The following is a 23032-nucleotide window of genomic DNA, read 5'->3' on the forward strand; positions in this document are numbered from 1 at the left end:
GTCGGACCCATGAAGGAGCTAACCGGAATCAATGTCGGGACAGTTTACAAAGTCTTGTCGGACCCTTGTAAAGTCGCACCCTCAAAAGGTGTGCCCAATCTTTCAAAAAGGCGTGCCATCAAAAGGCGTGCCCAATCCATAAAAAGGCGTGCCATCAAAAGGTAAGCCCAAGTCATAAAAAGATGTGCCGGACATGATGGCGAGGCATGTGAGTGCCTTGGCTGGCGCGCCCGTTTGTCGTCTGGCGTCAAGTGGCGCGCGATACGCGTGGCTGCCTCGCTATTTAACCAAGGTTGATGCTGAGGCTGAGGCAGACAAAAAACTTCTGAAAATCCTCTGAAAAAACTCTTCCTTTGCTGAGAGAGAAACTCTGTAATACTCTGTAACCAACCCGTCTCTGAAACACTCAGCAACATGGCCTCTTCTTCCCGTCCAGCTACCCAGAACATGGCCTCCTCTTCCCGTGGTCTGCTCACGCTCTTTCCAGAACTGAACGAGTCCATAAGAGAAATAACTGGTGCGGTGTCCAGTGAACCTCAACCAAACACCTCTGGTTTTGCTCCGTTGAACTTTTCGATGCGGTCGGTGGAGCAAAAAATGGCGGTGCAAACTGATATTGAGGCCAATCAGTATACTCTGAAGTCATGTGTGGAAACCATGACTGCGGTCACAAACTTGTCGCACCGGCTGCAGAGCAGGACAAATGAGGTGCAACAGTTAAACTCCCAGCTGGCTCTGCTCCAACGCATGTATAAGGATGCGCGAGCAGAGATAAGTGTGCTAAAGACAGAAAACAAGGAGCTGAAGCGGAAGGCCACCGTGATGTTCCGGTTTGGAGGGCCGCCATATGCTGCAGTGGAGGAGCAGGGAGTAGTGATCATGCCCAGTGGAGGAGGAAGCACGGAGGCAACACCGTCAAGGGCCGCCCAGGACGGAGGCAAGAAGAAAAGACCGGCGGAATAGGCGAAGAAGTGAGGTCGATTGGTGGCCGGCTGCAGAAAAGAAAACAAAGCTGTTGGTGTTGTTGTTGTTGTTTTTTTTTTTTTTTTTTTTTTGGTGTAAAATTGTGATCGGGGTGGATCCCTGAGATGAATAAAATATGGTTTGGTGTGCAAAGCTATATGGTATGAATGGAATTAGAAAAAAGATTAAAAATAATGTGAAAGAAAAATAAAGAAAAAAGAATAAAAATATATTTGAAATCAAAAATGAAAGATGGGGGAAATAAGGAAAATGGTATGGAGAAAATAAAAAAAAATAATGGAGTTGGAAATCAAAAGGAGGAGAGAGAGGGGACAAGCCCATGTGATAAAGTGGCTGCTGGGGACTCCAGAAATAATATATTTGCAACTTTGTTCCAGGCATGCTTTCTTGGATAAAGGGTTTTACAGTCTGAATTTACACCAAAAAGTCCAATCTCTCCCATGGCTGATTTCTAATTTCTGTGGGTCAGTGGCTCCAATGAGCTTCCTGCCATATGTTATCACTCCTTCGCCTTCCCAGACCATTGCAATGACAGGGCCAGAACTAAGGAAGTTGCACAGGCCATTAAAGAAAGGTCTTTCCTTGAGATCAGGATAATGCTTTTGGGCAAAAGCCTTTGAAGGAACCACTATTTTAATCGCCACAAGCTTAAAACCTTTTCGCTCAAAACACGATATGATTTCTGCAATCAGCCCTCTCTGAACACCATCGGGCTTGATAGCAATGAAAGTGCGCTCCATCTCTGCAGCATGCGCCTCCTGCTCCTGAAGCATGTAGGCTGCAGCAGGAAGGGCAAGCGCCCCAGACATCCATCCTCGGGACGTATTTCCAGAATCGGTCCTCCCGTATGAAGCTAAATAAGGCACATTTCCTCTTAATAAAACTGTCGCAGCACTAGCTACAGCTCGACTTTCAGAAAAGACATGAGAGGTCTGCATAGAAGCAGAAAGTAGAGACCTGGCAGCTCGGGAAGCAGATCTGCATACTTGAGAGCTCATCGTTGCAGACATGGTGTTCGACGAAATGTCCCAGAGGGATTTTGGGTTTGCTTCGGCGAGGTGGTGAAGAAGAGTGAAGGTATGTGTAAAAAATTCTAGCAGACTAGGTTGAGGTCCGGCGGACGGCCAAGGTGAGGTTGCCGCCCGCCGGTGAAGCGAAAAATACAAAGTTCTTAACCTTGCTCTGATACCATGTAAAAAAACTGATGTATTATTGATTGATGTATTGTTATGTTGTATTACAATGATTCATGATTCCTATATATAGAAGAGGGTGAGTGTGTAGTAGGTAAAAAGTAGGTGAAGTGGAGGTGGTAGTGGTGTAGTGGGTTAGGTTTAGTGGAGTAGGTGAGGTGGTAGTGGTGTAGTGGGTTAGGTTTAGTGGAGTAGGTTTAAGTGGGTGAAGTAGATGGAGAGTAGGTGGATTTTAACACCTTTGTTGTTGTTACTCTCGATCCACCTATCCGTAAAGGCCAAACTTTGTACCCACATATTGTCTTGTAGGTATTGTTGGTTGTGTTTCATTAAGGTCACCATTGAAGCTTTCTTAGAGATCATGTGTCCATGTGATGATTTATATTGTACCCTACCATCTTTATGCAGTTTGAAACAGACTATGTGGTTGAAAGCACCCTGTCAATGAATGAAGATCTTTTGAATAGCAAATACACAAGCATTGAGTATACACAAGCATTGATACAAGCATTGAAAGCACCCTGTCTTTGGAATCTCTCTCCCAGGTAAATAAACAACAAGCATTGAGTATACACAGCTCTGAAGATAACAACATGGGTGTGTTCCATGGAGACTTGGACAGATCAGCAGGAGTACAAGTTGCTAGTAGTGCTACTACATCAAAGACAAGACGAAACGACCTTAATGACAATGACTATGATGCAGCAGAAGGATCCAGTGGAAGTCCTGGAATTGATGATCAAGAGGACCTCCTCCACCTCAACAGCAAAAGGCTTAGGTAAGTATCTCTTATAACTCAGTTACAGTTTACTCCAAATAAAAATGTCATCAACTCACACTCCCACTGCAAATTAGAAAATAAAATTAGAATAGACATAACCCATTTCAAATGAGTCAAAATTGGTCTAATTTCAAATGTACTGTCTAATTCGTTTACACAATAGTAGTAAACTATACTTGTGGGTTTCTAAAATATGTGCACTCCGTATCACCTTTTTCTTCAGTTTTTAGTTTTATCTCTTTGGTCCCTAAGCATATAATATATATGATGAAGATGAAGCATGGTCTTATAGTGTTTAGCAGTGAAACTAATAAAATTGAAATTTGGGACCAAAATGACACATAATGCATACTTTAGGGAAAATTTGTGTATTTTATAATTATCTGGTTATTTATTTAGAGGACCGTTTGAAATTAGACCAATTTGACTTGGATTGAAAATTTTATAAATGAAATTGGCAAAATTGAAGTTTGAAGGATTAAAGTAACATGGTAAACATACTTTAAGGACTACAACATATATTTGTCCTTTTTATTTATCTCATTGTAATTGAGAATTTCCCATTTCTCAACCAACAATTTTTCTTCAATGCTAAACTTTAGGTTATGTTTGGATGACATTGCTAGGAATAAAATCACGTGTCGATGTTATTCAAGTGTTTTGTTTGACTAAGAATTCTCTATGAGAAGATTATGAAATTTTAATTATTATGGCCCCATTTATTTATTTTACTCTTATTGAGGTTATGGGTTCGAACTTGAAGGCAACCACTTTATACAATTATTCCAAAAAGTAAATGTAGTTCTTTACCTAATTACGCATTGCTTATATATATATATATATATATGGGTAAATTACACTGACACCCCTTGACGTTTATGTTTAATACATATTTCCCCCTAACATTTGAAATCTGACATTTGCTACCCCTGAGAATTTCTGAAATTCTGAAAACCTCTTTACCATTTCTGGTTTCAGCATTATTTAACTACCCTAATATGAAAATTGTTTGAAAATGATCTCTTCTGTGAAGATAAATGATGCTGTAATTAACACAAAAGACTTTTCCTTAATGCTTATGAGATTTCTATTACTTAATTTTTCATTTGTGAGTGGTTAAGACATTATTCCTTGTCTGGTGAATGCTATTTTTAGATCTTTATTTAATTTTGTTGGAGTGTAGAATCAAGGCTGGAGGGATTCTACTACTCTTGATATATAGCCGTGTTAGTGTCATCCTCTATAGCAATCTATGAGTTATGATACCTTTGGAATTACAATATAACAACTTTTTGTCCACAGGTTGTAAAAATTGTGCCAATGTAGCCCCAGATGTATTTGGCATTGAGGAAGATTTGGAAGAGCCAGAGCATATAGTCAGTGTGGGAAACCTGAATTAGTTCAACAAGGAATAGATAGTTCGTAAGTTCCTAATCAATGGTTATGGCTGTGATGCACTAATTATGGTTTGCTCAGGCGTACTGTAAGAAAGTGAAAAAGTTGCAGGCATTTTACTTCAATCATCGAGTATTAACTTTATCTAGTATGGCAAAAAATGAATCAAACCCTTTTTGCACTATTGTATAGCTCTTAAGTTGTTACTTTTATTTGTCATTTAGTGACAGATTAGAGACACAAAACATTGTTATTTTAACAAGACGTCATTTTTGAGGATTTTTTATTTTTTATTTTTTGTGTTCAAGGAATGAATATGATATTTCTATCTTACTTTTTTCTCTGTATTTTGCCAATTATCTTTAGGTAATATACTTATTTTTCTTTTACACATTTCCCTTAACATTCAAACACCCTTTAACAAATAGACCAAAGAATCTTGGAGAGTTGGTGCCTATCTTTTTTTGAGTTTGCTCTTCATGATTTACAATTGTTGTGTAATTGTTCTATAGAATTTACATTAACTTGTAAGAATGATCAACTTCCCTGGCATTTATAGTACATATATTAGCTGATTTAAGGTAAGGGAAAACCCAGTGATCTTTGTCGTTTAACACTTTATGTGAATATTTTAATGGATGGTGTCACTTTTGGACAACCCTAACTAAGTTTCGAACTAATGTGAAGTAGTTGCTAGATGAACCTACCTGGACATTGGTTTTGGCAAGACCTCTTGATATTTTAGCTCCTGAAACCTAGTACATTAGCTGGTTTATGGTTTCTTGATGAGATCTGAATAATCAGTAATCATAGAATTTTTGCCACATGTTAAAAAGTTAGTGCAGTGGACGTCTTTAGATAGTTAGATAGTTACTTCTTTTTCATTTCAGCCCAGTTGATTGCATCCATTGGACTTCTGCTGCACAACTATCTTTGCTTGAAGACGAAATGCGGAGGGTAGAAAGAGTAAATGTGAGGCACACGCTTAAAGTTTCATTGCTTCGCAGTTTATTTTACAATAATTTGTGTATCTGATATCACTATGTTGAATCTGTTTATAGTTAACAGAATTTGTGACTTTTTGGCTTGCTGTTGTCTATTTTCAAGTTTAAATATTATCTTTATTGCAGATCCAAGGGATTTAACATCATTTTCAAAACGGGTTCAGGCCCAAAAATCACCCCAAAAATCTGAATATCTGGGCATGACTTGCCTTTTAGACATGATGTTACTTGGGTTTCACTGGTTTCTTAACATAGAATTCATAATTTCTTTTATGAGTTACATCTTTTGAATGATATTAGAGACTAGTTTTTCTTGCTTGATATTCTACTGTAGAGATGAATTCATCAGGACACCTTGAAGAGACCAAATAATCTTTCAAAACTTATCTTCTAATATGTGACATTGTCAGTTACTTTAAAATAAAAATAAATAAAAAATAAAAAGGAAGAAAATCTTCATCTCACATTAAAAGTATGCCTTAGTACTGTGCATGATAACTTTGTTCATTTGTCAAGTTCATTAAAAATAAAAACTGAAATAGTTAAAAATTAACGGTTTTCATTAATGACAATCAGGTTGCACTGATGCTTTCAGAAATGGGATCTTCTTTGGTGGATGTTTTTAGAATGGTAAGACCTCAATTCTTAATTGTTCATTGTACAATTCCTATAGGGATGAACTGAGTGATGGCTTGCTTGTTACATGGTCTTGGGTAAGACTCAACTCAAAAACTAGCTATTGAGGTAAGGGTGCGCTCATGCTTATATACTTAATGTTACTTTAGTAATGTGGGACTTTGCTTCACACCCTCCCTCATGCCCAGCGTGCTCACTCGGCAGCACTTGCGATGTGCATACCAGGGACACACACCCTACCCATACCTGAGTACTCTGGCTTTGATACCATGTTACATGGTCATGGGTAGAACTCAACTCAAAAGCTAACTATTGGGGTGAGGGTGTCCTCACGCTTATATGTTTACTAGTAATCGGGCGAAATGGGACTTTTGTATAGGAATTAATGTTGAACTTTTGTGTAGGAATTAATGTTGCCATCTTGGAGACTATTATTTGTTTAGTTGATCAGAACATAGTTTAGTTGAATGGTTTGACCATGCCTCATTGTCCCTGATAACCTCCTGAAATGTAGTAGTGCTCAAACTTTTGATTCATTTATGAAAGTGAATTACTTTGTAAAAACAAAGTTGATATCTATTTAAAGAACCTAAAATATTTATGCTGCTTTTGTGCCTTGTATGGTTTAGTGAACTTGATTGCAATTATTCAGGCACAACGTCTTGTGTTATTAACACCTTTTGAGATTTTCATAGGATTCGATGGAATTTAATTATTTTCCTATTGACAACTTTCTTTTATTGAATAAAGTGTCAAATTATGCTCACAAATTCCTTCATCTATTTCTAAATGCTGGTTCTTTAATCAGTTACTAAGTTCTTCAGGTGGCATTTCAAAGAGGTTGTGGTACAAGGAATGGATAGTTTGATATTTGCAGCTCTTTAGTCAGTAGTTATTTGATGGCAATGCCGCATTTAATACTTATTGCTGTCATCAATAGGCAAAATCATTGAAAACCTTGAAAAGTTTTCTAGCAGCAGACCTTGTCTCTTAGGAAGATCTCTGATAGAGATAATTAAACTGCTAGCATACTTTAATCTTTTCAGTATTAATGTATTTGATTATTATTTTTCATCAAATTACTCCAATGTGGCAGGCAACCTCTCGATGGGAAAAGAGACAAGCTAAAATGTTGTTAAAAACTCTGATATTTTTTCCTTTTTCTTCATTTTCTTTTTTTGTGGGTTCTTCTGTATTGGATTTCAGCTATTATTTGGTGTCTCAATATTTTTCATATCTATGCTTTTTTTGATTTTATAAAAGCCTTTCTTGTAATCTTCTTTATTCATCTTTAGCAATGCATTTTTAAACTGCATTGCCTACAATTTCACATGGCAATTATTATTTGAATTAGTGAAGCAAATGTTTCCTAAATAAGCCACAAACATGGAATGACGAGAATGATGGCATTCCAGTTGAGATATATATTAAACCTACGATTTTCTTTATGTTTTGACCTTGGATATTGTCTGCATCATGTTTCATCTTTTAATGCTGCACTGGGCAAGTATATTTGTTATGTTCATTGATTTTTGTTATTATAAATCAAAACAGTGTTAGGTTTGACGAATGGCTTATATATATTGTGTCTAGGCAAAAGCTAAAGTGAGGATGATGAAGCAGAAGGGTTCTGATCAAACTGAATCATATTGGAGCAACCTCTGGGGTAAGCCCAGAGACTATCAAAATACAGGTAGCAAGGATTAACAAAAAAAATTGCTGATTTTGATGTTCAAAATCATGGAAAGCGGTCTACTTCTATTATTTTGATATAAATATTTTGTCAAGTGCAAATATCAGCTCTATTGTTTCTCTCATATGTTTCCAAGAATTCTTTAGCTCGATTGAGTATACATTGTTGGCATGTGTTTGTTCCTAAAGTTGTAGAATGTGGTAAAATAATACGGCATATGCAAACTTGCATTGACCTTTCCACTGAAATTTATTATTTCTTTCCATTAGGTAAAATGCTGTCCAAATTAATGTTTCGTGTACTTTGGGAAGCAGTGTATGTTGCATATGCCGACCTATATGCAACATACACTGATCGAAGCAGTGTAAAATACTATCCAAATTAATGTTTCGTGCATTTTCCATTAGGCAAAAGTACAAAAGTGTTATTGGACAGCATTTTCCTTTGGTCGGCATATTACATTACATTATACTACATTGCAAAAGTGTTTTGACAAAATTACATTGATCCACCCTATCAAAAACAACTCTAACAAAAGCAATGAATTTATTATATTATCCTTTCTATCTAAAATGACTTTTTCGAATAATAAATTCCTAAATTACTGATTCACTTCTTGAGTAAACTCGGTGATTCCATGCTGTCATCTCCCTTTACCCAAATGCACCATTATCATCCCCATGAATGATGATAAGCGCGAAACACTGCCACCCACACTTCGCGACCATAGCCTCACAAGACCATTGCCGCCCAATCTTTCAACTCTCTCTCTCTCTCTTTTCCGCTCTTCATCAAACCCAACCATCCAACATGACACCCATGCCACATGGCCGAAACAAAAACAACCAAACAACAAAACCATCTTTAGCAAGTGATCACACTATAACCATCACCACAACAATTACCATTGTTGTCTTCTACCACCATGCACCACCCATCACCACTCACTACATCCTTGAACTTCACCAATAATTTATTTTAGGAATCCAAAATGGTGTCTTATAGCTAACGATCTTATTTGCTTCAATCCATACCACCTTAAACATTGCAAAACACCTACGTTTGCTAGAACAAAAGCCATCATTATAGTCATGGAATTGTCATGCCGTCTTCTCTCACCTAAAATTTTACATTGTTTCTTTAGAATTCTACAACTCTCTGCATTTTTTTTTCCAAATTTTTAATTTACTTTCCATTTTAAAGATTGATATAGGTGTAGAAAGATTAAACTAAATTACTTGTGGAATGAGATTTTCATTTGCAATTTAAATATGGAGGCTGTGGATCTTCTAATTCTTAAAAGAAGTATGGGATTCTTAGAAACTATGTACAACTTTTGTATTGGCATGTATAACAACCCAAGTGAGTTGGTTAGGTGGATTCTTGGAGTTTCAACTCCAGAAGGTCCCACATGAAGTGGGCTTGATTCCAGCTCGAGCTTGAGCACGTTTTTATTTTCCAAAAAGCTCCAAATTGCCTTGCTCGATCAGCGCTCAAGCGGGCTCTAGGTTTGGATCAATTGTTGACCTAATTAGGACAGTAATTATTTTTTTTTATAAATTGATACCTGGTTTTCTTTGTAATATAAGGAAATGTACTTTGGAACATGTATGGTGATTTAACTGCATCATCTGGTATTGTTATTGAGATGTTCAACTTGTCGGCCTGTATAATGATCCGTATACTTTATATCAACCAGAAGATGCTTGGTCTTGTCAATTTTATTTCTTGGGGAAATTGGTTACAATTCTCAATTCTTTCTTTGCTTTTATACTCTGTTTCCCACATGTTGGTCTTTTTATTTTTGATTTTTTGGATTTTGCATCAGGAATGCAATTTCTGCTTCAATCATTCTAGGTTAAAATTCTTTTGGTTTTACTTTTTTTTGGAATATTTTATTGTTCATATCAATATTCAGTACTAGATATCATTAGCCAATAGTCAAAACTGGATATTATTAAATAATTGTTACAATTCTTTTCTTATAGTAATTATTGATTGGGGATTAATCATTGTTGCAATGTTTGATGTGTTCTTCTCTTTCTGACATCTTTTTATGCATTCATTACGTGGTTGGTTTTTTCAATGGACTTGTTACCAGCATGGACACTTCCAAGGTGCATGTCCATGTCCAAACCAATGCTCATCGGACACTTCCTGACATGTGTTGGGCATATAGTCAAATGTGTTATATTATTATTTTTTATTAGTTTTAGACCAAGACACACTTCTGATGCATGGGGGACACACATGTCCATTGCTTACACACACACATGAAACACAGTACAAGTAACTTAGCCAATACAATGGTAAAAAGAAAAAAGAAAGTAACAATTGTTGTTCAGCATTCTTGTTGTTTTCATTTTTTTCTTGATACGAGTGTTTCAATGCTTTATAGGTGGTTGATGCTTATGCGTTGATTGAGGATGTTTCTGGTCTTGCTGAAAAGATACAAAGCTTCTTTATGCAGGAGGTTCTCTCAGTAACCCATTCTGTCTTGAAAAATATTTTGCAGGAGGTATGCTGCTGCATTCTATTATCAATTGAATTCATTACTGAAGCAGCTGGAGATAAACAAAGTGAAAAGAAACAAGATACTTGCACATCATTGTGTTTGTGTGTTGGTTTGGACTTCTTTGGGCCAGGTGTAGTTTATCAATCTGTAGATTTCCTTAAGAACAAAAGAAAGAAAAGTGTATCCCGTCCCTCATCGCATAGTTGTCTCACTTTAGTTGGTCTTATAACTCTCCAATCATCTTAGTGTTATGCCCTTCTAGAGGTAGTGCATGAGTTTGGACTTATTTTTGTTCCGATATGGTTTCTCTCTGTTTCTTTTATACTTCTTTAAGATCAAAGGACAGAAAAGTGTATTCGGCCCACATCCAGTAGTTGTCCCACCCTAGTGAGCCAATAAGTCTCCATCACTCTTTCGTGAGTCAGGTCCTTTTGGAGATAAGTTTGTGGGTTTGGACTTCTTTGGCCTAGGCGTGGTTTGTGTGTTACATTTCCTTAAGATCAATAGAACCAAGTATATCATTATGGTTATCATTTTGATGCCACTATATTACATGCAAAATTATAACCTTGAGTCATCTACAAGTGATGATCACCGTAAATGGAAATGGTAGAAGCGGAATATATGAATTATTTAATTATGTGAGCATATAGCCCTTGATAGAGTGGATAATTAAATAATGGTTGAATGACACACACACACACACACGCAGACACTTTTTCATTGAACGACATTCTCACTGAGATACTATTTAAATTTGGCAGGACCTGGAACCTTCCAATATGCAAAGTAGTAGGTGTTACTTTTATGTCTCTGCATACATTGTTTGGTTTTAGCATAAACCATGCCGGTTCGGATTTAGTTTTTAAATATCTTCCAGTTCCAGACTTACTTACAGTGATCTATGCCATCAAATACCTGAATCCAAGTTTAGGCAATGTTTATTGACAACACTAGCTGCCTTTATCATGCAATCATGAGCTTTCAACTAGCGGATAAGGTAAAAACTATCGTCATCACTGTATTATGGGTCATTTGGTGTTAATTACTCTGTTTATATTGTAGATTGTGATTATATATATATATATACATTTCTACTTTGTCTACAAATTTTAAAATTCTCTTACTAAATCATTTGTTATCATTGGTACATATCAGTTCACTGTCTGTGCTGATTCAACTGATATTAAACATTTTCTAGCTATTGCTGCTTGTGAAATTTGGTGCTGTAATTGATCTGTATCATATTAGTCATGCTAGGAACACAGAGTTTTGTGTCCCATTCCATGTTTGGTTTCTATTGGCACCTGTTTTTTTTTTTTTTTGTGTATATTTCTCTTTTTCCCTGTAATGTATGCTCTGAACAGACTGGACTTTTGGTATCAGGTAAAAACAAATCAGGAGGCAGTGGAGTGCATTAGGAACATAAAGGATGCTAAAGCAGCTGCTAAGCACCTTACTTGTTGATAGCAAATATTAGTAGTTTTATTTGTTGATAGCTGCGCATGGATAACAAATAGTTATGTTTCAAATTGTTATGCTGGATGGATATGACTTGTGAATGAAAACTTAGAATAGTTGTATTGTGTTGAATGTTAATGAATTATGTATTGTGATTGAATGTTAATGATTCAGTTAATTTGAATGATGCTTTAAAATTATAGGTTTATTATGGATTGAATGAATTATTAGGAATTACAGATGTATTGTTTTCCTGCTTTGGCGACCAATTTATTAGTCACGACAAATAAATAATTTTTTTTCGCAAAAAATGACAATTGCCGACCAAGAGTTTTGGTCGCAAAAAATACATCTATTGCCGACCAAAACAGCTCTTGGTCGTGGAAACTCACTTTTGCCGACCAAAAGTATTGGTCGCGAAAAGTAACAAATGGCGACCAAAACCTTTTTTGGTTGTGGAATGTCACAATTGGCGACCAAACTTTTTGGTCGCGGAATGTCACGATTGCCGACCAAAATTTTTTGGTCGCGGAATGTCACGATTGGCAACCAAAATATTTGGTCGCAGAATGTCACAATTGGCGACCAAACTTTTTGGTCGCGAAATGTGTCAATTGGCGACTAAGAAATTTGGTCGGCAAAAGGCGACTTTTCGCGACCAAAGTGTTTTAGCGACAAAATAAATTAGTCGCGGTAATTAAATAATTAGCGACCAAAAATTCAGTCGGCAAATCCAACTTTTGCCGACCAACCAAAATTTTGGTTGCGAATTACTTTTGCCGACCCTCAATTGGCGACCAAAGTAGCGACCAAAAAAATTGGTCGCGGATAACTTTTGCCGACCAAAAATAGACTTTTAGCGACCAATTTTTTTGTTGCCAAAAGTGTTAATTCTTGTAGTGTTGGTAACCAATGGTGTTCTACACAAAAGAAAAAAAGCACAGAATAACACTCAATGGTGTGGAAAAGGTTGTACACAATTAAAACTGTTAATTAGTAGTAGTAATATGAAGCATTAATTAAGTCACTATATAAAGATACAAAGCAATAACAAATTGTATTATTATTAGGAGTATCAACTGATAAAACCAAACGATACTAACTCAATTCCAAAGCCCTTTATTCTGGAGCTTATTGTGCCAAATTGAACTCAAATTTTCAATTTGAATAAAAGAATCCAATCGTCTATTTCATAACAATCAAAATACCCACTTAATAGCTGAAAAAACTTTGGGGCATCATGTCTAAGAACTGTATATGGGCCTGCAAATCACACAGTGACTTGAAATCAATCTCTCAATGGTGTTCTACACAAAAGAAAAGAAGCAGAGAATAACACTCAACGGTGTTCTACACAAAATTGGAAACCAATAGGGTGATCTTCATACACTATCACCGCAACCATACTACACTGCAAGCAGATGTTGCAACCATATAGACAAACCAGTTTTCTAATCATTAAACCATACCTACTGTTTTATCAAATTCATTCCTAAAATATAAATTTTGTAAATGAATTTGAAATGAATTTTGCTACCAATTTTCTAGTTAGTTTCGACTTTCAAATTTCACATGAGTTTTGTAAATGCACCCCAATAAAATTAAAGCAAAAACTAAAAGTTCTTGGTGCTTGGATCTTCAACTTGAATGGATAGGAAAAAACAAATGACTCGTGAGATGAGTTTAATTAATTTGTGGAGGATGTGTTGTGATTAAAAAAAAAAATATGGGTTTGGGAGAATGAAATTCTAATAATAACAGTATGGAGTCCAATCTAAATCATCCATAAAAATGTACATATCAAAAAGATTAAAAAACCTCAAGATTCTCAATGACCCACAAAGAACTGAAGAACTGAAGAAAAACCAATGAAGATAGCAAATTTTTAGAGAGAGAAATAAAGAGAATGAAAAATACCTCTGTTTTGGTGTTGAACGATGGGTCTTGAAGCCATTATCAAAACCTTGAAGCCACTGCTGGGATTTGAATTGCAGCAAGGGAAATTCAAAAACAGACACAACCATCAGCCAAAAACAAAAACAGATAGAGAAGGGGAGAGTCAGAACAATAACAAATTGTATATCAAGATATGAAGCATTAATGAAGTCACTATATCAAGATAAAAAGCAATAACAAATTGTATCAGTATTAGAAGTATCAACTGATAAAACCAAACGACACCAACTCAATTCCAAAGCCTTTGATTCTGGAGCTTATTTTACCAAATTGAACTCAAATTTTCAATCTGAATCAAAGAATCCAATCTTCTATTTCATAGAGGGAAAGAATAAACTCCTCTGTAGTGAATTTCCCTCCAACATCCATTAATGTTCACTATAATCTCTCTATGGATAAGAGTAATACATTTTTATCTAAAACAACCACCTACCTAAGAGCCCGAATTCAAAAATCAACCCACATCCTGAAAAACCCTAGATTGCTTACTAAGATGGATCAAAAACACCTTAAATGGCTAAACACCAACAAAGCACTATTCAACAAAGTATACTCAACCAATTTGATAAAACAGTTCTATCTCTAGCAATCGTTACCCATATCTTATTTTAGTTAAGTCATTTCCAATATATGAATACAACATAAATTTGAACAAAAATAAAAAAAAATAAAAATAATAGAAATTAGAATCGATTTCAGCCAATTAGACTCGGACATTGACGTGATCGAACCATACTTGTTTATCGCGAAGCCACCACAAATGAGAGAGAAAGCTAGAGAGAGAGATCAAAGAAAGAGTAAAGTCTGTGTAGAAATATCTATATAATAAATTGAAGAAGTAAATTGAAATCTTACCCCTTGCAAGTTGTAAATTGAAATCCGAAGGGTTGTAAAGGATGTAATGGAAGGAGGAGGAGCAAAAAGGGTGGGTTTTTTTTCGTTCTGTTCAAGAAGAAGAACAGAGAGCGAGAGAGAGATAGAGAGGGAAGGTGAGAGGGGGACAGACGTGGGTAGGTGAGACTGTTTATTGGTGTGGTGCTTAGGGAGAGAGATGTTTGGGTGGGAATCATCATTGCTTTGAACCGTCAATATAAATTTAGGATTCATCTCAGCCATTCAAACGAAATGTATCTCTTAAACATTTTGATATATACATTTTCAAAAATCATCCTGCTTTATTATATATATAATTTTACTTCATGGTCCCAATTTAAGAACATTGCACCAAACCCCATATGTTTAGAGTTTTGAATTAATATTTGAGATTTTATCCTTACCAATAAGATTTTAACATGATTATTAACTTATAATTTGACAGCGCATACACTGTATATTATGATTATTAAAATATTTTTATTTACTAAACTAAATTTTAAATTGCAAAATGTCATACTTTTTTTTTATATATTCCCTTTTAAGGGAAAAAAAAACTATTTTTGAAATTTTTTGGTCGAAATCTATTGAATAAGATATATGTTGACTAAGAAACTCTATAAAAAAAAAATTAGAGCAATACTATACTTGAGAATTTTTTTTTGAGGAAGATGGTCATAAAGATTCTCTACTATTGAATTAACTTGCGGCATTTTATTATTATCAAAATTTATACTATTTGCAAACTAAGATTTCAAAATTAAAATATATTTACACTAAGGTAAGTTTTTTTTATTTTTTATTTTGTTACATACCACACTAGATTATTTCTAAAAATTTCATGAAATTTTTTTCTCCTTTTTTTCTTGACATCTAGCATTTTTGAAAAATTTAATGCACCACCTACGGCTCTTAATATTGTGTTTAAAAAAAAAACAAAAAGAGTGAAATCAACTTAATCATTTTTTTTTGGGCTGAATGTACTATTACTTTTTCATTGATAGTTGAAGTTCTCATTTGTTACAAAATACATATAATAATCAAACCATATTTAAAAAATAAATAAATAAACATTTTGAGGTTTAGTTTTTTTTTTTTTTTTTCTTTTTTTTTGATGAACAAGGAGCACCCCACTCTATCTATCTATAAATGACAAATCCATTTCTTATTTTGACCAAAACCACCAAATCCATCACATGGGTGTCTTCATTAAGCAAATCAAAATAAAATAATACATTGAAGCCATGTTTGATTCACAATATTAATAGTGAAATATTAATAATCCTATCAAATTAGTGTGGTATTAACTATCCCACCCCTACCCCATTACTAATAATCCTACAAATTTGTTAGATTAATTATCCATTGGATTAATAGTCCTAAACTAAAATGTCAAAACAAACAAAGGATGATTGGGCCCACGGATTAACAATCCTAATCCCATACTTTAATCATTCCAATCAAACATGCCCTTATCACGTTCAATTCGTTTCATTGATGACACGGTTTCAAAGGAAGGAAAATCAAACCAAGCCAAACATGAAGCATGAAGCAAACATGAAGCATGTGATAATTATCGTATTTTTAATAAATAATAATATTATTTTGTCAAATTAATTTATATTTTATTAAATTAATGACTTTACTTTTAAAATTAAACAATGGTATATTCAATTGTTCTTATTTAAAATAAGATTCAAAATTTAAAATAAAATATGTCACAATTGAAAAGTTAAGAATCAAAGTAATACAATCCTCAAACTATAGGAACATTTAATATAATTAGTTCTTCTTTTAATAAAATATGATGGTGTAACTCACAAAGAGGTAGGGTGCAACTCAACTCCTTTATGTTTGTTTATTTTTATTTTTTTTTATTTTTACTTTTTTATTTTTATTTTCTGTTTTACTGAATTGTAAATCCTTCAAATTGGAATCATAAGTGAGCTCATTGGAAGGAATTTATGGATCATATCGTAAAATAGGATAAAAAATCATAAAATTTAAGTTTCAATACAAAATAAAATAAAAACTTATTGATAATAATAATGTATGTCCAATAATTTTAAAATTATTAAAGAAAAATAATTTAATATGATGCATTTTTTGTTAATATAAATTAGAAGAGATGTTTGGAGATGTAATCTATAGTCAATTTTTTTGCATACAAATATAAACAGAAAGGGAAAATTTTACTTTATCCCATTGTGTTTTTGCTCATATGCGGATTATACTCTTCTCATTTATAAATAATCATATAATTCCCTTGTGGTTTGTAAATTAAAGTGCACCATTAAACATTTTTTTTTAACTTAACAAGAAGTATGAAATATGTGCCAAACATAAGGGGCTTATATGCTCATTTTTAAATTTAAAAGGGGTAAATCACATATGAGGTTAAAGTACATTTTGCCTCCCAAATAAATGACAAAAATATTACTTCACACACTTAGGCTACTTATATACAATGGTATTTTAGACAATTTTTATTAAATTGTTAATGAGCCTAACAGTGCACTTTAATTTACAAATCACAAGAGGATTGTGTAGTTATTTCCAAATGAGAGTGAGGTAATCCGTACAAGAGCCAAACTATAAAAGAGTAAAGTGAAATTTATCCCATAAGAAATAAATTATAAGAATTGTTTTTGACAGGATCATGATTGTAATGGAATCGTAATCAAGGTGATTCTACACAATTTTATGATTAAAATAGTAATAATTCTATAAAATTTTTATGATTAAAATAGTAATAATTCTGTAAAATTTAAGATTTTAATGTGATTCAAATCGTTTGATCCAAGTGAGATGATCGAGATTGAGATTGTGATAACTATGAACATCTATTATAAAATTTTAAGTAGAACTTTGATTTACTCTATTTGTATTAATTTGTTTTCATCAATTTATTTTTTCCCCCATAAATAAAAATAAAAAGGGGCAGTTATACACAAGTTTTAATTTATGAACTTATGCTCCATTAAATTCTAATTAAGATTTTTTAGACCTTCAAGTCCCATTAAATTTTTAATAGTCGGATTGCCTTTCAAATAATGATTGTTCATCATTTATGATTATCTATAAAGGAACATGATGATTTAACATTTATTTTGATTTTCAAAACTTTAAAACATCAACTTTCAAATTAAAAAAACTAAAATAAAAATTATGTGCAAAAAAAAATTATTTGTTTTTTAAAAAACTGTTTTTTTTTTTTTTTTTTTGTGCAAAACTGAAAATTATGTTTATAAGGGAGCATGATGATGGAACATTGATGTGTAAAATTGTAAAAAAAAAAAAAATGAAGAAACTGATAATGTTCTCAGTTTTAAAACTGAAAAAAATTGATAATTTTCTCGATTTTATTAGATAGTTGAATCAAACCAATAAGTAAACGGACAAAAATATTTAATCTCATATTCTATTTTTTTTTCTTTAGTGAAATAATTATCTAGAACATTACTATGCAAATTGATAATGTTTTTAGTTTTAAAAATTGGGAAAAAATGGTAATATTCTCAATTTTACTAAATAAGATTTATTGGTTCAAAAAATCTTACGTAGGACTTATCCTAACATTTGTAAATATAACTTTAGGTAATTAACTCAAATAAAAAATAAAAATCTCCTATCTCACATAAGATCTATTTGAAGGGAAAGTTTATGCTATGCATATATCCTACCACAAATTGACAAGACGTTATCACAAAATTTCATAATATTAATCACAAAATATGTATTCTCATTATAAATTAGGGTAACAAAATGTCTAAAATTTTGTGATTGATGTTATAAAAGTTTGTAGTTTGATTATGACATTTTTCATTATGCTAATTTGTGGCGAAATTACGCATTTTTTGGTTGATCTTATGAAATTGTGTGGTGAAATTATGACAATTTGTAATAGGATACATATGATATGCACGCTAAAGGGTATATATGATTGAATGATGGTTGATTAGAAAAAACTTGAAATGAAACAAAAATTTGAATGATGGGCGATTAGAAAGAACTTGAAATGAAGCAAAAATTTAAGAGTTGTTTGGAATGATTTAAATAAGTGTACTTATTTGGCAAATATCACCTCTCTAATTTTTTATACATCTTCATAAAAAATCAAAAAATATACTAAGGTCAAGTTTGGCATAACTTAAATAATATAAAAAGTTAAAAAGTCACTATCATCTTATTTAAATCACATCACCTCTCTAACACATCACATCAAATCCAACCCAAACTCAACCCATATAAGTCAATAAGTCAAAAAGTGCACTTGGCTTATATGGATTTGGGTTTGATGTGATGTGATGTGTTAGAGATGTGATGTGATTTAAATAAGATAATGTGACTTAAATAGGATAGCGGCGATGATTCGTAGCTCGAATTCGAGGCTCGAATTTGGCTCGAATTCGTCGGAGTCGAAGTCGGAGGAGGAGGGAGGAGGAGGAGGAGGAGGAGGAGGAAGGGGGAGGGAGGGGAGGGGGCCATAAAAATGGCTGGAGGAGGAGTCGGGACCGGAGGCGGGGCTGCGCGGAGCTGCGGCGTGCTGCGATGATCGGAGCTTCTGCGACGATCGGCGGCGTGCTGCGACGGGGACGGCGGGCGGTGGCGGCGGAGGCGACGAGCTCCTCGCGATGAGGACGGCGGGCGGAGGCGGGGGAGCTCCCTCTCTCCTCTTCCCCTCTGTTCCTGGTTTCAACGAAGAAGACGAAGAAGAAAAGAAGAAAAGAAAGAAAGAAAAGGAAGAAAAAGAAAGGGAAATAAAAATAAAAATGTAAAACGACGTCGTTTTACAGATTCGAGCCAAAATTCGAGCCAATTATTCGAGCTACCAGGAATTATTCATAGGATAGTGACTTAAATAAGATGATGTGACTTAAGGATTGGTTTGGGATGTTTTAAAAAAGTATATTTTTTGACTTATTGGCTTATATGGGTTGGGTTTGGGTTGGGTTTGATGTGATATATTAGAGAGGTGATTTGATTTAAATAAGATGATGTGACTTAAATAGGATAGTGACTTTTTGACTTTTTGTATTATTTAATTTATGCCAAACCAACCCTAAATAAGCAAACCCCAATCTTTTATTGAAATGAATTTCAGGCACTCCCAACTTCATTCATTCACAGCACAATGTCAACTTTGGCAAAAACAACATAGATGGAACTATTGGTTCATGCCCCCAAGGCTACATATGTACATCCCAACCATGAACATTTAGCATTTCGCTTAAAAATGGACATTAGGCTCTTTGATTCCACCAATCTCTCCTGGCAATGAGAGGTTGAACAAAAGATCACTGTTTGCATCATTTTCAAAACAATACAGACTTGCAGGGTCTAGGCACCATAGCTCAGAGTGTGGAAGTATAAATCCAGGATCAACCAACGTCCCTTGAAGATTTTCCATGTACAATTTTTCCAGTTCCGATAAACTTTGAAGTTCTATGCATGTTTGTGAGCCAATATAAGCCTCTACGTTCCCAATAGCAGGGCCAGTAGTACTTGGTAACAGTGCTGGGATGTTCCTAGACCCATCGGAGGAGCTTGAAGCTTCTGGAGGATTAGGAAGCAATAGATTCAATTCTGGTAAATTGTTTTGGTTGGATTCAGCCTTGGATGTTTTCAACTGTGCTGGTTTGTGCAAGCGCTTTTTCAGGTGGGTGTGCCAGTAGTTCTTTACTTCGTTGTCGGTTCTTCCAGGTAGTGCTGCTGCTATTGCAGACCATCTGAGATGAGAGAAAGATGTCAAAACATTAGTAGTTCTATGTCTTAACACATAAATTGAAGAAAAAACAAATACTGCATGCAATAGATATAAGCATCTTAGATTGGAATTAAAAATATCCGATATAATGCCACTGTCTAATAAAAAACTGTAAATGAATTAGGTGGATAAGCCTTGTCTCCCATTAACCTAACAATGTTGTAGTTTCTTAAATCGTTAACTAAGATTTTTATCGGATATGGTGATACCGCCACATAGTTAACTAAGATTTTTATCGGATATGGTGATACCGCCACATAGTATCACCGTTACATCTAATATTTACTCCTTATTGCATCAACCTCTTCAACTCAAGTATCACATATCCTATGCCACACACCTGTGCCATCAAAATTTCAAGGATCTTGTGTTAAAGTCTCGTGTACTAGAAATTGTTCCATCATTTCCTTATAGTAACACTACAAATACATAAAACTACACAGCTTTTCATCTTGGATGCACTGCATTTCTTACACTTCTCTGGAAAATTTTATTGTTTTCCTTTTCTTGTATGAGTACACCAACAAGAGTACTTAGCATTGAAGGAGGATGAATAAAAACTCTCTAATGCTAAATACTAAAATGTTTCGAGTCATGAATGGTATGACATTTTAAGGCTGCATGGTAATGTTTTCCATTACCAAACATTACTTCCCCACATCGTACGGCAATATTTTATGCTATGTCATATAGGTTTCAAAGCAATCTTGAAAGTAAAAATCTAAAATAGCATCTAAGTTGTTGGATGGATATTGTTGTACCAATTGCTAATCTTGTATGAAAATGAAAAACCATGCAGACTATATGCTTTACGATGTCAACATTTGTTGAGAGACATCATATTGCAATATTTCCTGTTACAATATACTAGTTATGGCACTAAAACAGAAATATTAAGTCCTGATCTTGTGACTTTTATGCATATTGAAAGTACCATAACCAGTAAATTTCATCAACATGACAGTATATTGTTTGATTTAGGAACTCACGATGATCTAGGTTATTTGATATTCCAATATTTGTTTTTTTACTGAGAAACTACTACTTTTCAGAGATCAATCCATATTCAACCCATAGTATCAATCAAGCTTAAATTACTTGGCAAAAAGCTTGAGATTACAATAATAATTTAAGCTTAACTATGATCTCCTATAACCCTCAGTTTTTGTCAAAACTAATTGGTAAGTGAAGGCCTAGATACAGATAATTTAACAGATGGATTACTTACTTGTTTCCCAGCTTTTCATGCATTTTGAGTATGGTTTCTTCTTCTCCTCTGGTAAAGTTTCCGCGTTTGAGATCTGGCCTTAGATAATTCACCCATCGAAGTCTACAACTCTTTCCAGACCTTAATAAACCTGGAATAATTAGAAAAGAAAAGAAAGGACAACATTAACATGAGTCGCACAAACACGTGCACCAAAACAAATTAAAAACAAAAATACTATGTACCCAGAAACAAAAAGAGCACGTAAAAGAAGTAAGAAGGGTTTTCATAACCATATCGCCTATTGACATAATTGTTTCCTACCTGCAGGTTTTGCCATCTCACTCCAGTTCCAAATGCCATGTCTCCTGATGTAAGTTATCAACTTCTGATCTTCTTCAGGACTCCATATGCCTTTCTTTAAACCCGTCTTTTCACAGCGCCGAGTTCTCACCATCTCTGTGAGAGTAGCTGTCTCTAAATTTTCAGCTCCCAAAACCTCAAAGCTCCTCAGTAAAGGTAGTCTGTATATATAAACTAATATGATCAAAAATCAAACGTGTTAAATTTCAAAGTTACCTAACATTTTTTAATGGGTGCAATTGTTTTCAAAGACAAGACCAAACATTTTCAAGATGGTGTCTCACCTAGAACATCACTTAATATTTGTTTAAGAAATATAAAATGACTTACAGAAAGTTATAGAGAAAGACTTACAGAAAGATGTCATAGTGGTATTTTTAAAATAATAAGCCATTTTAATGTGTTTTGATTGGAAATGAATGGATATAATTTTTTTCACATGATTTTGTAGATTTTTTTTTTTTTTTTTTTTTTTTCGGTTAGTATATCATTACTAGTAAATATTATATAAACTAATAAAATTTATAATTTTTTCTTACTCACACAAGTGATGCATAATAAAATTTCGAAATTTGAAACAGAACCACCAAAATAATATGCCAAGAACAACTTATATAAGAAAAGTTTAGAAAATTTATTAATTTATATAGTTATGTAGTTGCCATCTGTAGAGGTGACAGTCGAAACTTCCTTTAGTTGTTTAGTTGCCATTTTGTACGTTTAGGATGAGTATGGGATCAACTTAAAGAAGTCATATTATTTTATTTTATTTTTTAATTTGTATCATAATATTTTACTTTTCAATTTCTTCTAGTGTAAAAAATCTGGAAAGTAAAAAAAAAAAATTCAAAATTCAAAAAAGGTTCACTAGACAAAATAAATAAAACCAAAAAGGCCACCATGTTTTGTCATGGACATTTTCTAAAATTTTTATTATTTTTAAAACTCTTTTACTCCGTTTGGTGGAGAAATATAAATTTTTTAAATATTTTTACAAAGTTCACTAAAGTTTGACAGGAAAAAAAAAAAAAAGATCAATCCCAAGCACCCACCTTAATTTTTATGAAAGGTTATAGTGTGTCTGAGTATAGAACAACTTTCTTTTGTACTATGCGGGGGAGGTTGAAAGATTTGTTTAATTGATTTTTTTTTCTCTATTTATTTGTAATGTTGTATAATCATTTAATATATTATTATTTTTTCC

At 33.8% G+C, this 23032-nt stretch overlaps 2 protein-coding genes across 2 annotated transcripts; both read right to left on the reverse strand.

Annotated features, from left to right (window-relative positions):
• Positions 1-1243: 1243 nt before the first annotated feature.
• Positions 1244-2410, reverse strand: LOC114315001 (nucleoside diphosphate kinase IV, chloroplastic/mitochondrial-like). Its single transcript, XM_082886817.1, has one exon. The coding sequence runs from the start codon at positions 1992-1994 to the stop codon at positions 1386-1388; it is 609 nt and encodes a 202-aa protein (XP_082742943.1). The 5' UTR covers positions 1995-2410; the 3' UTR covers positions 1244-1385.
• A 17153-nt stretch (positions 2411-19563) lies between these two features.
• Positions 19564-22013, reverse strand: LOC114271509 (uncharacterized). Its single transcript, XM_028213125.2, has 3 exons — positions 21790-22013; positions 21487-21616; positions 19564-20220 (listed from the first exon to the last, which is right to left on the reverse strand). Exons 1-3 carry the CDS (start codon positions 21920-21922, stop codon positions 19722-19724), a joined length of 762 nt encoding a protein of 253 aa, XP_028068926.2. The 5' UTR covers positions 21923-22013; the 3' UTR covers positions 19564-19721.
• Positions 22014-23032: the final 1019 nt, after the last annotated feature.

This window comes from Camellia sinensis, chromosome 9 (genome assembly GCF_055761805.1).
Source record: "Camellia sinensis isolate YWXY chromosome 9, ASM5576180v1, whole genome shotgun sequence".
NCBI classification, from domain to species: Eukaryota; Viridiplantae; Streptophyta; class Magnoliopsida; order Ericales; family Theaceae; genus Camellia; species Camellia sinensis.

Excerpts from the sequence above, each read along its gene's own strand:
- LOC114315001 (XM_082886817.1), bottom strand. The coding sequence starts at position 1,994 with ATGTCTGCAACGATGAGCTCTCAAGTATGCAGATCTGCTTCCCGAGCT.
- LOC114271509 (XM_028213125.2), bottom strand. The coding sequence starts at position 21,922 with ATGGTGAGAACTCGGCGCTGTGAAAAGACGGGTTTAAAGAAAGGCATA. Across the intron at positions 21,617-21,789 it reads TGAGATGGCAAAACCTGCAG|GTTTATTAAGGTCTGGAAAG; the intron begins GTAGGAAACAAT and ends TAATTATTCCAG. Across the intron at positions 20,221-21,486 it reads CATGAAAAGCTGGGAAACAA|ATGGTCTGCAATAGCAGCAG; the intron begins GTAAGTAATCCA and ends CTCTCATCTCAG.